The sequence below is a fragment of the Haliaeetus albicilla genome, chromosome 13 (genome assembly GCF_947461875.1).
Source record: "Haliaeetus albicilla chromosome 13, bHalAlb1.1, whole genome shotgun sequence".
Classification (NCBI taxonomy): domain Eukaryota; kingdom Metazoa; phylum Chordata; class Aves; order Accipitriformes; family Accipitridae; genus Haliaeetus; species Haliaeetus albicilla.
Window position 1 is genome coordinate 23,977,548 of NC_091495.1, and position 15,079 is coordinate 23,992,626.

At 39.6% G+C, this 15,079-nt stretch overlaps 1 protein-coding gene across 6 annotated transcripts in view; it reads right to left on the bottom strand.

Moving 5' to 3' along the window:
• Positions 1-9,373: 9,373 nt before the first annotated feature.
• The window catches only part of CDC42EP3 (CDC42 effector protein 3), a 35,269-nt gene continuing 29,563 nt past the window's right edge, over positions 9,374-15,079 (bottom strand). For 5 of the 6 annotated variants that reach the window (XM_069800495.1, XM_069800494.1, XM_069800493.1 and 2 more), the window contains one exon: positions 9,374-11,521. In XM_069800495.1, coding sequence (XP_069656596.1) covers positions 10,444-11,211 — 768 coding nt within the window. In that variant the 5' untranslated portion in view covers positions 11,212-11,521 and the 3' untranslated portion in view covers positions 9,374-10,443. The remainder of the gene's footprint in view (positions 11,522-15,079) is intronic. The other variant, XM_069800498.1, reaches the window with a different exon arrangement.

Genomic DNA, 15,079 nt, shown 5'->3' on the forward strand with positions numbered 1-15,079 from the left:
TTGCTTGCTGTCATGTTATATGATACAGAGAAAGCAAGGCACAGTGAGTACACTTGAATCTGAGTGACACGTCACAATGTGCATAGTGAAGAGGCAAAGCCCACAATTCCTGCAGGGGAGAGCTCTAAGACTATGCATAAACTGGTGTGCTCTTGGGCTTCTGGCTGTGCGGTATGCCCTGGCAATATCCTGTCTGAGATAGGAGCAAGACCCAAGCAGACATTCATTTTCCATTCCTATGCTCAGTTTTCAGTAGGAGGAACTGAACATATAAGGCAGAGGGGAGCTAAGCATGCTTTAGCGATGTCTTGATGTTGTTCCACCGAAGGATCTTAGCCTCAGTGTGCCCTGTGTCTCCATTGCTCAATGCCAACACAGTCTGAATGGATTAATTTCTAAGTTAGGTGGACAAGCCTAGAAGGTTTTTAAGTTGGTGTGAAGGCACTGAGACTTAGTGAGCAATGGCACAGCCTTCTGCAGATTGTGGGACAGCTACGTGTTGGGCTCTCAGAGACATTTTTTTGTTGCATGAAGTGCAAAGTAATCCTCTTGCTATACGACTCTCTCCCACCCTGATGAAATGATCTGGTGAAAGGATGCCACCCCACATGCAGACTATTTAAGTTTTCCTCCTCTCATTCAATAACAGTAGGAAACAAAAATATCCTTTGATTACTCCCACAGCAGTGAGCACACCACAATATTAATAGGATAAATATTTTTCATGATGCAGCAGTTATTAAGGATGTCTGTTTCTCTTGCTTGCTTTAGGAATAGTGTCAGATACTCCATGACTACAGGGTGGTTTAAGGTTGCAAATACAGCTAGGGTAGAGAGTCTCATGCCTCATTTAGAACAACTTAACCAGAGAGTTATTTCATGGTGGTCTGGTTGCACCTGTTCACGCTTCACTGATTCTGCCCGAATTTGACCTCTGTCTGACATCTCTGCTAACATGTCATGGCACAGTGAATATTCCTCTGCTGCTGGACATGTGTTGTATTATTTCTTGAACCATGGTGACAGCCAGGTTATTCTAACTGCTGTCCAGACATAGGTTAAGACAGTCCTTAGTCCCCAGCACAGTTCCAAAAAGACAAACAATAATAGCCAAACAAATAAATTAGATGCCTTCCTTTTAATACCTGAATATTAGATTTCCTGAAGCCATCACTATCCCATCTTGCCCTCTTTTCCAAGTCATGTAATCATATTGCCTTATGATTGATTATAGTTCAAACCGAGAGCAAAGCCTAGATTTTTTTTCTTCAAATGATACAGTTTTTCATGGGAGTTTATAGAAAATATGATTTTAAGGCCTCTATCATTGAAACTTTACACAGTGTGTTCCACATACATATTTACAATACCATGTTGTCTATAGGCTAGTAAAGCACTGCAGCTCCATGCTCCAGTACTCCTTAGATACTCCAGCTAATGCTCTTAGGCTAAGCACTGCCCTCCAATTTACCTGCAAATTTTTTCATCTAATTTGACAGAACAGACAAAAGTTGACAGAAGCACAATGTTATCTTTCTTATTCTAGAGATGTCAGTCTCAGCTATGGAGAGGTTAAATGATTTGCCCAAGTTCATGCCCACAATTCAAGTCTGTGCTAGATCCAAGAGAGCCTAGAAGTTCAGGTTAATGCTGTAGTTGGAGTAATCTTTCCCTTTCCCTTTGTTCCTCCTATTAGCTTGGTTGTCTGCCCTGGCAATGCTAGGGAAAACTCCTTTCACTGTACCAGTGCAAGCACAGCTATCAGTGTTGGAAAGCATGTTACTTCAAGTATGAGAAATGGCATTCCTCGGTGTGTGCATCCTTACTGTGGTTAGGATTTCCCCAACACTGCTCCAGGATATAGGGCTTACTATAGGATCCGAGTTAACATTTAGCATATTTGCAGCTTACATTCAAAAGTAATTTCATAAGCTAAATGCAGTGAAAGCTCTTGCAACCCTGTAGGTGCAGAAGGTCATCATTCAGAGTCAGCCTGTTAAATTGTTTGTCTCCATCTGCATTTTTCTAGTGAGAGCAGTTTGGATAAAATAACAAGTGATGTGAAGCTTTTCTGAATTTCGAAAATACTTGATGATTAAACATAAATACATGAACCATGAACTGCAGATATGTGTATCTGCCAGGAGAGGAAATACAAATATCATGAGTAAGTCTATTCTCACAATTTTTCCAACCCACCAGATAAAATTTACTAGAAATTAAGGTGGAGGAAAAAAGAATATAACCCCAGAAATTTTTCTGTACTGCAGCAGAGTGCTTTTCAAAAAGGAATAGGTGGAAGCCCTGAGAGACAGGGCTAACATCCCACAGTGTCATTCATAAACAGAAAGTAATGGCTGGAATTCTGTTTCCTATAAAGAGAATAAATATTAGAAAACAAATAAGCCATCCAGTTATTACATTATAAAATAGATGGCAATATAGCTGTTTGGGACTCCAAGCATTTAAAATCTTTTCTTTTGATTCTGATAGTGCCTTTAGATAGGTGTCTAAGGAGCCTAACATAAATGTTTTCAGTTAAAGTGGTTTTTTCTGCCAGTTGTCTAAACATGGTGGCAGTGAGCATGGGTTTCTTAAATACTATTCTTGGTGCAGATTTTTCTTTTTAAGTATGCACGATATCTGTAGGCAGCTAAAGACTAACCTAGAGCTTATCCTATGCTATAACATATAATGCATTTTTAGTCCACATGGATCACAACCAGTTGGGGATTTGAAGATTGAAGGCAGCCTTGGTTGTAGTGCAGTGACCATGAGATGGTGGAATTCCAGATCTTGAGAGGAGGGAGCCAGGCAAAAGCAAGATCACAACCCTAGACTTCAGGAGAGTAGACTAACCTGTCAGGGATGTGCTTGGAAGAATCCCACGGGATACAGTTTTGGAGAGAAGAGGGATCCAGGTGAGATGGTTTATTTTCAAGTATCACCTCCTCCAAGCTCAAGAAAGGTCCATCCCAATGAGAAGGAAATCAAGCAAAGTGGCAGGAGACCTGCATGGATGAACAAGGAGCTCCTGACTAAACTCAGATATAAATAGGAAGCATACAAGAGGGGGGAACTGGGTCCACTGACTGAAGAGGAATATAGAAACACTGTCAAAGCATGTAGGGGCAAGGTTAGGAAAGCCACATCGCGTCGAACTGAATGTGAGGTGATGGTGAGAGATGTGAAGGGCAACAAGACAGGCTTGTGCAAGTACATCAGCAGCAATAGGGAGCACAGTAGGGAAGCAGTGTGCTCACTGCTGAAAGAGGCAGGGGACCTGGTAACAAAGGTTGTGGAAAGGGCTAAGGTATTTGATGCCTCCTTCACCATGCTCTTTACTGGTAAGACTGGCCTTCAGGCATCCTGGGTTCCCAAGACCAGTGGGAGAATCTAAAGCAAGGAAGGCTTACCCTGGATGGAGGAGGATCAGGTTAGGGTATATTTAAACAAAATGGATATATACAAATCCATTGGGCCTGATGGCATGCAACCACAAGTGCCAGTGTTGTTGCAAGGGCATTCTTGATAATCTTTGAAAGGTCGTGGTGATCAGGAGAGGTTCCTATGGACTAGAACAAATTAAATGTCACTTCTATCCTCAAGAAGGGAAAGGAGGATCTTGTCAGCCCCACCACAATCCCTGGAAAGGTGAGGGAGCAAATAATCCTTTAAACCATTTTGAAACAAATGAAGGACAAGAAGGTGACTGGGAGTTGTCAGTTTGCATGTACAAAGGGAAAATTATGCCTCATCAACCCAACAGCCTTCTATGCCCAGTACTGCTCCCTGGGCATTCACTCTTGGGTAACAGGATGTTGGCTAGATGGAGTCTGATGTGATCCAGTACAGCTATTCTTACGTTCCTGTGACACTGATCTGTGTCGTTGTAGACCTAGAAAAGTACCTCTTCCCACAAGATGAGGGGGGAAGCCAAGCTAAATATTCCCTGGTGAAGCTGTGTTTATAGACACTATGAAAGGTCAGTGGAGATATCTTCTATCCTGGGAAATACTTCTCACAAAGTTACTCTACTACCTAAGACTGTAGTTCAGATTTATAACCTCCAACTCATTTTCTGAAATTTGACACATGACTATTTAACATTTGTTGGGCCAGGTGGAGGGGTTGAGCCTGGTCTAACCTAACTTTACTGAATTTCTATGACTGTGTCCCATTTTCTTCTAAAATTCTGCCATGGGATTCAGGCAACATAAGCCTGGGAGGAGGAAGATGGGAGGACAGTGTCCTGGCAGTTTAAAGTTGTTGGATGTGGGGAGCTTCTACACGCCAGGTGGAAACCTGGTGTTGGTCATGACAGTCACAACTAACCAGCATATGGCAAAAGGCACAGTCCAGAGAGCCAGAAGTCCCTTTTGGCAAAGCACCTGGGAGCTGTAAGCGTGCCCAGAGGAATTAAAACAAAACCTTTGCAGTTGACAAATTAGTTCATAAGGCAGGACTCCTAATCTGCAGCAGTGCTGTTCATGTGAGGTTCTTGGTCCTGTGTCTTCCAACTAGACCTGTTCCTGGACCTTTCTCCTGCTTCTCCTTCACTCTTGCTCCCCAGTGACCTGTTGTCTCTCTGGTCACCCATTGCTTTGACCTTGCTCCCCTGCCTTGGAAGACTGGAACTGTCTTGAACAAAGGCTTCTGCCTTATGCTCACTCATATATCCCTTGTAATCAAATCCTGCATCTGCTTCCTGGCCAAGAACAAAATTGATGGTAGAGCTAATATACTTGCACACTGAGGGCAGCTGTCATTCCCCATGACTGTCCTGAAGATGAATCTTGAGGGGCTAGCCATGATCCTTCTTGGGTCTAGATCCTCCAGATATGTGTTTGGCAAAACAGATGGCATTATTCTTCACATTCCCAGTGATGGGCCTATTCCTGGGTGTCTCCTTCCAGGACTCCCAGCTGGTCGGTATGACTTCAGTTGACATTGCAACAGATAGCTCCTGGGGACCAAATTATGGCGAGTGGTTTCCACTGCAACTAGTTCTGGCTCTGGGTTGGGCCTGATGTACTTTCATTAGGTGCAACTGATCTGACTGTATATATGGAGAAGTCTGTAAAGAAGCAAGGAAAGGTCCAGAACCACTAATCTTTCAAAAGTGCATGAGATGGTATCTTACAGTGTAATATGACCATCTCTGGGGAACATTTGGGGACTGTGACCTGAAAGCACTTACAGCTGAAAGGAGGCAAGAAGGGAATGGCAAAAAATCTACTTGGATAACTGCTGACGTGGTATCTAACTTGGTGTGAATTTTACCAAAATACAGCTATTTCTGCAATATGTGGGAGCAACTTTCTTCTTGAGAAGTAGTTTTACTGATCAGCACTTTGCCTTGTAAAACTGCAGCATTTTTTAATAAGGCAGTTAGGTGCCCTGGAATGGCATTAGCAATTTGCTAAATGAGCAAATGGTTTTGACGTTTCTTTGCTGGATTGTTCCATCCTATGCAGCAAACAGGGAACAGCCCAAGGCTCCTTCATTTGTACTGAATCAAAATCTAATAGTGTGTTAGATGGCTTCTGTGACTATGACTTACTGAAGATAAAAATTGAGCTGCATCTCTCAGGTTAAAAGTATTGCCCACAAAAATCTGCCAGAGGTGTCAGGGTTCTCAAGTGGGACCCCACCCCTGTCCATGGGCTCAGAAGCCCCATTTCGGGTCAGCCCAGAGCCTTCAGTTCCTGCCCTAGCGATACCACAGGAGTGCTGGTCTCCACCTCTGCCACAACTTGCATGGCACCCTGACAGGAGGTTCTAATAGAAGAAAGGTTCCTAAATACAGGAATATCTTAAGAAGCCAAGGAAACATAGCACAGACTAAAAGTCACCCATCCACAAAGCTAAAGTCCTAGTTTCCCTGAGCACAAACTAAGAAAGAATTGTCTTAGACAATGAGGAAAAGAAATAGCTTGAAGAATGTGTAGGGTCATGCAGCAATTTACCTGTGAAAAAAGAATATTCTTTCTGGTGTAAATATTCTGGGAAATTTATTTCTCTCTGGGAATACTCTGGTATAAATCAGAATTTGTGATTTTATTGGAGTGATGTTAATTTATTCCAGAAGAAAATCAGTCCTTTTATAATTGTTATAAGGAGAAAATAGCTTACAATATTCAAAAGTAAACAGAAAGTATTGGGCATTTCCTTGATTTTCTAGCACTTGTAAAATGTTAACTAGAGAGAAGCAGTGAGTGATGAATCCAGCCTTGCATTTGAATGAGGAAACCTCTTTAAAAAAACATAAAATGAAAGCATTTATAGGAAACAGATGTACTAATGTACTTCGTGTTAATATGAAAAGCAAATGGATGCAAGTAGAACAGTTAGGTCACTGCTAATTTAATTAATTTGTTTACAACAACCATTAATTTCTTTCCTTGGAATAAAGTTCAGTGTGTTTCTTTCTTAGCTGCTTCTTGCATCATCCAAACTTTATTTGGCCTCACTATGCTGGATCCAACACCTTCCCTGCTAGGCTTTCATCTGGGTTATTTGTATTTGACAAATCAAACAGCTGCTTCCAATTCTGGTCATGATTGACATTCTCAAAAAGGGAGCCACCTGAAGTGTCCCTTCTCTCACTAATTCTAGCAGGAATGAAAAAAATTTTGAGCTTATATACCTCCTATGTTTTTCTAAAACTTGGCCTCAGCCTATTCTTGTTGCTTATTGAGAATTCCCTATACAAATTAGAGAACATCCTTCAGACCTAACCCTGATAACTAGCTTCCTTGTTAACACCAGTAAATGCAAAAAGGACTACAAAGGAAAATCATCCTTTAACAAGGTATTGTTTATGACTCTCTTCAGATTTTTTTTTTTTATTTTCTGCCCTTTTTTGTCATGTTCACATACTGTACAGTTATTTATACACATTTGCCAGCAAATCCAGGTGGTTCTGTCCTGTATACACTTTGTAGTGGTATGGGTAAACAGGTGAAATGAAATGGATATCTTCAGTACATTAACATTTCAAGAGTGTGAATTCAAGCAAATGTCAATGATGAGCAATTTTTACTAATGTAGCTTTGTCAATGTGGGGAGGAAAGTAAGGTTGCTGTGGAAGTCATTGATTATTTAATGTAATTATACAAGGGACTTTCAAAAGAAACTATGTGTTTGGACAAACTGTTTCCATCAAACCCCTGTCTCAGGGTTCCTGCTAGCCTCTTTGTCAGGCTGTTCTCCATCCTTCAGCTGTGAACTAGCTTGGAGGGTTGTTTTGCACTTTTCTCTAGGGCATTAGATTTGGTCCTTGTTAGAAAAAGGCAGAGATCAATGTGGGATTGTGCACTTCCCAGCATTTGACCTGCTCTTTACTTCCCACTGACATCCTCAGCACAATACTGATCACTTCAGTTAGGTTGGCAGGGGAACTGGGGCAGGGGTTAAAGTGTTCTTGAGTTGGATGATTATTGGACTTTTGGTATGTTTTTGTATTGTACTGTGCATAGCCCAGCTTGTAGGATTGTACAGATGAGGAATTTAGCAAATACTCATGTAGGAACTAGGAATGTGCTTTATGGCTTCTGCTTTCTTCCTCTGGCACCTTTAGATTACATCTTTAGGTCTTCACAGTACTACTCCAGATAGAAGAGATGGGGAATTGTGTCCTGGCATACTGAAAGACTTCTGAAGCATCTGTGGAACTTTCTGGGCAGTTGTATAGTTAGCATACTTTTCCCCAGGGCCACAGAAAATTGATGCCATATCCAAGGCAACTCCTTCCAGTCCTCTGTTCCATCGAGAAGGCCAACTTGCAGCAGTATCTTGGTTTTCAAGAAATTGCAGTGTTAACTCCCCCTTAGAAAGACTACTTTCCATTAAGAATTTTATCAAGGCTTCAGGAAGGCAGAACTTCTCACAAACCAGAAATTCAAGGTTTTGATCTGACAAGCTGTATTGTAGCAGCTGAGATGCCAGATCAGATTACACAAAGCAGTAATTTACAGAAGACCACATCAGAACAGAAGCTGAGCACATTTCAACTTTGCATCTTCTAGGTCTTTACATGTAAATGAGCAGGTCTGAACAATCCACGGATCCATCTTCTGAGGGAAGTAACAAGAAGGCTTTAAAGAAATATGAAATCTACTTTGCCAAAGTAAAATTCCTGTTCTTGACTTGAGCAAAGGTTCTCCTTCACAACACTGTAGTTCTTTTTGCCTGGAGCAATGGCTATTATTTTAGTTCAGAACACCTGCCCTCATCACAAGACCTAAGGATTTACAAATTTAGAAGAGCAATCACATAGGAAAGATAATACAGCCCAAACCCTCCTGCAACAGTGAGACATTTTTTGGCAAACTAAACCAGGAAATCAAGTATAAAACACGACAAAGCAAAAATAACACAACTGCAATAGCTCTCTAAGAATCTGTTTCTGCTTTCTAGAGAATACTTACCTGAAAAGTCCTGCAAGATAATGACTTTTCATCCAGCAAATAGTTTTAATGTTCTAATCATGGTATTTGAAGCTGGTCTACAAAGAAAATGTCTAATTTACCATTTCATCCAAACTTTCCCTATGCTAATGACTGACAGATTTTTCCAGTTAAAGTTTTGGCCTAAATTCTCATTAGGTTCTAAATCCCCGGTCCCACAAGAAACATGTGGCCAAGCAGAGCCTTGAACCTGCTTTCTAAAATACAAAAAGCACTATAGTCACAGAACCACCATTCTTCTTGGATCACGAATGCACTGGAAATTTGATCCAGGCTTATACACAGAGAATATGAAGTAGAAGGCAATTAAGCATTTTCTTAAAAATAAACACACTTCTTGACCATTCTACATCTCAGTTCCTCATTTACAGGACGTCTCATTAATGCACATTAATATAAGTGCTTAACCAGAAACAGGGGTAATGACTGTGTTCCCAAAACACACTGAAAGAATGGAATTAGTTGGCATTGACTCCACAGAAATTTTAAGGATAAATATAATATACATTAAATCATCCATGACCTACATGTTCTGACAGGAAGATACAGATAAATGTGGTTATCTAATGAAGAATAGTCTACAAACGGTGTCAGGATTTTACCTAAAGACTCCAGTGAAAGCTGCTGGAGCTTTGCCATTAGCTTCACTAGGACCAAAGTATCAGTCTCTTGCCTCCAATTACTTAAAATCAGTGTATATCCTAGAGGGTCCTACCTGCTTGGAGTTTGCCCTTAAAAACTTGGGAAGTAAAATGAATCAGAGAAGTCAACTGAATTAAGATAGTAGAACTGATCTGCCCCTTGGTCCCATATTTCTGCAACTCTACTGCAGTCTGTTTCATTACAGCAGAAAACAAAACTTTGTCTTTTGGTGAGGCTATGTACTGAATGACAAAGACATAGCAATTTAAAGGGTTTTTTTATTGTATTGCACACGATATCTATGCAATCCATGTAGGTACTGTATTAAAGGATCCACATTTCCCAAAACATTGGCTGTTGCAGCACATATCACAAGCATTGTGAATAACCAGTGCCTTCTTCAAAAATTAAAATAATTGGTTGCAAGTTTAAGCATGTGTGGCAATAAATGAAGAAAAAAAGCAAGGAGTATCAATACATACTTCTTTTCAAACACACAAATATACAATTTTCAGAAGAGCACCAATAATGCCAAGCAACTATTTTGATGAGATACTGTATGTATAGGCTCTGCAGTAAAAAGCCAATATGCACACAAAAAATATATTTCAACTTTTAAAATAATTTAACCATATCATCTTGCATGTGTCACCTGTTTACAACATATTATTTCATATACAATGTCAGGCCCAAGCCTCAACTTGTGTAAATTTGTGCATATTCATTTAAAGCAGCTGAGACTCTGGACCAGGTGTTCAAGCTGAAAAAGCCTTCAAACTGTTCACATCTGAATACAGAGTGGTAGTATAAGACCAAGAAAGTAGTTACAGTGAAGTTATAACAGAAATGGTACTATAGAAAATGAAGAAAAACACTATCAAACCCCCAAACACAAGGTTCTAGAAAGAGGCCTACATGTAAAGTGATGTCATAATAATTTATAAAAGTGAATAATTAATATCAGTCTCCTTTCTGACACTTTGAGATTCTCATGTATTCAGAAGCCCATAGAAGTGAACTAACCAAATGTCACAATCGGTATCATCCTCAAACTGTTTCTTAAGTTTCTGATCATTAATACTGGTACTTAAAAACTTTCTATATTTGCTGAAAACTTATTAAAATTTAGCTTCCTGCTATGAGAATTTAGTGTAATAAAAATCATGAAAAACAATAGGTAAAAAAATAGCATTTTAAGAATATTTTTAGAAAACCCGTCAAACAACTGCAAATACAGCTGATTTTTAAGTGTCTCTACTTTCGGACTATGGTTTTTTTGTTTGTTTTTGTTTAAGTGAATCACTTGTAAAGAAACAAGGGAGTACCAGTTCTAAGATTTATTCTTGTCCATTACATTGAGGACCTCATCCAAAAGTGAAGGTCCCAAGTCAAGTTGTAATGAGAGAAGAGAGCCTGCAAGATCTGAAAGGGATTCTTCTGACTTAGTCTTTGTCTCGGTTAGTTCACGTGAAAGTCGACTGTCATCAAATAAATCAACTGTTTGCCAATCAGTGCATCGTTCAGAAAAGCTGGATGAGTGACTGTCTCTACCATTAGTAAAATGTGAAGAAGAACCATTTTGCTCCCATATGTCATCTTTGTATGTTTCTCCATCCTCCATCTGCTTACTTTTCTCCTGCAATTTTTCTTCTATTACTGGCTCACAGCTAAGCCTAGCATTTCTCGATGACCTGATGGATTCTTGCTTTGAATTAAATGTCACTGGTGACAGTAAGGGCAGTGTAAGGGCTTGAGAACCCCCAATGGCAGGAAGGGAAATAGCATTTTTGAGCACTGGTGATGGAGTTTCTGTAAACATGGATTCAGAAGTGCTGTTTGCCCTTAAGAATTCACTGTGGCCACCAGATTGGCTATCTCTGGTTTCTCCTTCATTTCCAGGCAATAGCTCATAGTTGCCCTGCAAAAAGGAGATGTCTCCAAAAACGTCATGTTGTCCCTCTTTTCCAATGTGTATGGTGTGACGAAAATCTCCAAGTGGTGGACTGATCATATCAGGAGATAAGATATCCCTTAGTTTGAATTTCTTCCCTTTCTTATTGTTAGCAGCTTTCAAGTAGATGGGTGTCTTGGCTGGCATCTTGCTCGTAGTTTCTGAGAGAGGAAGTTATTAAAAAAAAAAAAAGAAAGAAAAAGAAAAAAACAAAGGAAGGGGGAGGGAAGGGAGAAGCCTCCTACAAAATCAGTTATTCTTGGGAGACCTTCAGTGTTATCGACATTACATCATCATCTTGAACCACTCTTGCACATGAAGTTCCTTTCTTCTGATGCAGAGAACTGTGGGGTATGTGAAGGTGAATGTCTCCCACTGCAGATCTTTCCAAGGTAGAGCACAACTTTCAGGTCAGTTAGCAACCAAATGCCCTGCTACTTCCAGAACTTGAGAAAACCTGCATGGGATACAAAATCAGGTTATCATTAATTTATTTTTCATGGTTCATTCAGTCTTGTTTTTTAAAAAAAAAAAAATAAAAAAAAATTAGTAATAGTACTGACAGTTCCAGCCTGCAGATTAGCTTTATGATGTTGCTTCCCTTCATTAGGCAGGATAAAAGAGTTTAGATTAACAAGGGCTAGCTAACCTTTCTGTGACTTCATAGCTTTTTTTGAAGTCAGAGTTCCTTAGACACGGTTACTGAGCACAATTCATTTGATAAATATCACTATCTCAACCTTTCTTCTCTTTATTTGGGCATTCAAAATGCTGGCCTTTGAGAGCACATGCAGAAACACATTTATAACATTCAACAACATTAAATTTTTGGTAGACCTGGGAAGATTGACAGTCATTCAGGAAACCTTTTTGAAAATGGAGTAGACCACCTCAGATTAGAGAACTTGAGATACCACCATTTAGTGCTGGAACTCTCACAAACTGTCACCAATAACATTTCTGATAATTGTGCCCATTTAAAAGGGTAGTTTTATGTACTTGAAAAAAGTGCTAGTCATTAGTTAGAAACATCCAAATGCAGGTGTCTTAGAAGAGACTGATTCTTGTGACTACAATCTTTAGACTACAGGAATTCTTCATAACAATTAGTTATAGACTAACTCACAAATTATGTAGGCCGTGAGGCCAAAGTGACTCAGAGTTGTTCTGTGCAGCCAAATGAAACAGTATTTGCAAACCAAGTTGTCCTATTAGAATGTGGTCTCTGAAAAGCCTGATGAAGCAGTCCACGAGGGCTAACAGGCTATTGGGTGAACAAGTTAAGGAAAAACACTCTTCATTAATGCTTTAATGGTGTATTTCTTCCTCAGAGTACCAGTTCCTGACTCTTGAGCAATCTCAGAATAAATGTATTTTTCTCCTGGACATTTTTGTACTTTTCCCTATTAAGTCCATGGACCACCAGAGCATCACAGGTCACTCTTCCTCACCAGAAGATTCAGCCACAAACCCCTCACACTCTGTCCATTGCCATCATCACTCTATAAAGCAGCTTGCAGTTTTTGCACAGAAAGACTTTTCTAGCAGTAAGCAAAGGGAAGCTGTCTGTAACAAGGCTACTTTTGCTGCCTTTTTTCCATGCCCCAGCAGACATTTTTCTTCATCAAATTAACCCCAGTAAGAATCACCAGTTTTAAAACTTTGTACTGTATGGTTATACAGCCAGATTGTCAAGAAGCATTTAAGCATTTTCACAAATCCTTTAACCTGAGTAATTAGTTCCTACAATGGGGTACTTAACTGTGCATCACAAGAGGAGCTGGGAATCTAGCCAGGTTAGTATTCTGTTTTTTTGATTCCCACCCGATACCCACTGCACTTCAGATAACGTTGAAAAGCCCTCCCCCAAAAAGTACAACAGATATAAAGATGAAAGCTGTCATACAAAGTAAGCCTAATGTTCAATAAGTTATGAGGACATTTTATACTTTTAAGCTCAATTTTGAAATACAACTGATTGCATCAACCAGTTAAAAGCACTTCAAAGCTTCCTTCTACACAACAAAATGGTAATTCATTAGGCTCCACAGAATACCAGGACATTCACATTACATACCAAAACTTCACCAACTTAACTCCATGTCAGTACTGTAAGACAGAAAAGTAAGTCCTAAATAAGATCTCTGCTAGTGCCACATGCCATGGGAACAGAACTGATTAGTCAACTCAGTTACCTTTCAGTTTAAAGCTGAAAAATTCACAGCATTGTTTCTCCCCTGATTAACATTCTACCCAAGTAACCCATTTAGCTAAACAAAATGCCCTCAATTCTACAGAGAAGAATATTCTTAGCAAACAAAGCCAAATGGTGAGGTTGTTTTAAGTTTGTCTAGCGAACTCAGGTCTATCTTACTTCCCAGGAATAACAGGCCGAATTCCCTCTTGATTCTCATTCCTCATTCTTTCAGATCTTTTAATCTGTCATGAATGGCAATGTAGTGTCAATGTAGCCCAAAGTCATGCCTGTTGGTCACTAGTTTAAAATGAAAGACAAATCCGAGTTCATTCAAAGCTTTCATGGCTTCCACCAGTTTGGATGTGTATCAAACACCATGATCACCAAACTCCATAAGAAGATTTCAAAGAAACCTGAAGGACACAATGAAACATCTGAACATCAAGAAATACTAAAATCAAGTGTAAAATAACTTTTAATATAAATAATCCATTTTGACACACAAGAAGAGCACTGTATTTTATTTAGCTCATAGCTCGGGGAGAAAAAAACCTGCAAAAACCCCAAATAGAGCAAACTTTTGGGCATCCAGATCTCCTTTAGTTCTTGCACCATGAGAGAACCCCAGTAAGGGGCAGTGTAAAACCATACTACCTCTGAGGATGCTGCAAGAGGCTCTGGTGTTAAGAATTATAATCCCTCCCTATACAGCAGTCCCTGCAATTGTGAAGGCCTTGCCTTCCATTTGGCCAGTGCAAGAGGCTTTACATTTAAAGAGAAGAACTTTTACATGCTTACTGCAAGCATCGTTTTCTCTGCTGAAAACAAAGGCTACCCTTGCTGCAGATTTCACTAGCTACTGTATTGAAAATCTGCAAATTACACTTTGTAAATAAAAGATGAGGGTTCCTTCCTCAATGGACAGGCTTTCCACATACAGCATAACATAGGCTTCAGAGCAACTGTACTTTGTTTCTGCATACCTATCCTCTTTGTCAAGTACTGCCCAAAGGAGTACAGATTTTAATCTACTTTGAACAGCTGAAATATATCATAAATCTGGAATATTCACTTAGCCTAAAATACTGTTGTTACTCATCTTTCATTTGCAATTAAAGAAGAACCTATATCAATATATAATGTGGTTTAAAAAAAAAAAGGAAGGAAAAAATATAAAAACAACTTTGGCAAATGAAGAAACACTTAATGAGACTAAGCCTCCAGCTCAACTGCTGCAAAACTAAAAAATTAGTCTGCAAAATTCTCACACGAACCTTAAACACTCTCTGCATTCAGCAAGATTTAATGAAATCACCAGTACACAGGCTAAGAGAAGGGACACAACACACTCCAATCTCGATACCAGGCCACACAGTGAAGTTCACCTTGTCTTAAAATGAGACCTTTTTCTGATCTTGCTGCTAAGAGTCTCTGTTTTGACTAATTTCAACTCAGTAACAAAGTGAATGTATAGTCAAACTGGACAGCTGAATGAGAAATTATAAGAAAACCAAATGCATAACCAAAAGCCCACAGTCCCAGGCTGCCAGCCTACAGTGGAAGATCTTAATTTAAGAGAAAAACAACATGAAAGGATTTTCCTTCCAGTTGAAGAGATATCCCTCTCCCAACAAGATCCAAGCATGAGCGAAACCAGAGAAATTTCAGCCCAGTGAAAATTAAAGTTTTAGTTTGGCTGTAACACTTGCTCATTCTCATTCCTATCACTTCGCACTCTCATTTAAGTATTTTGCTTGGTAACAATGACTAATGTTTTCAGAGGCACTTCTAATGCACCTTGCAAACCTTCTGTCCACT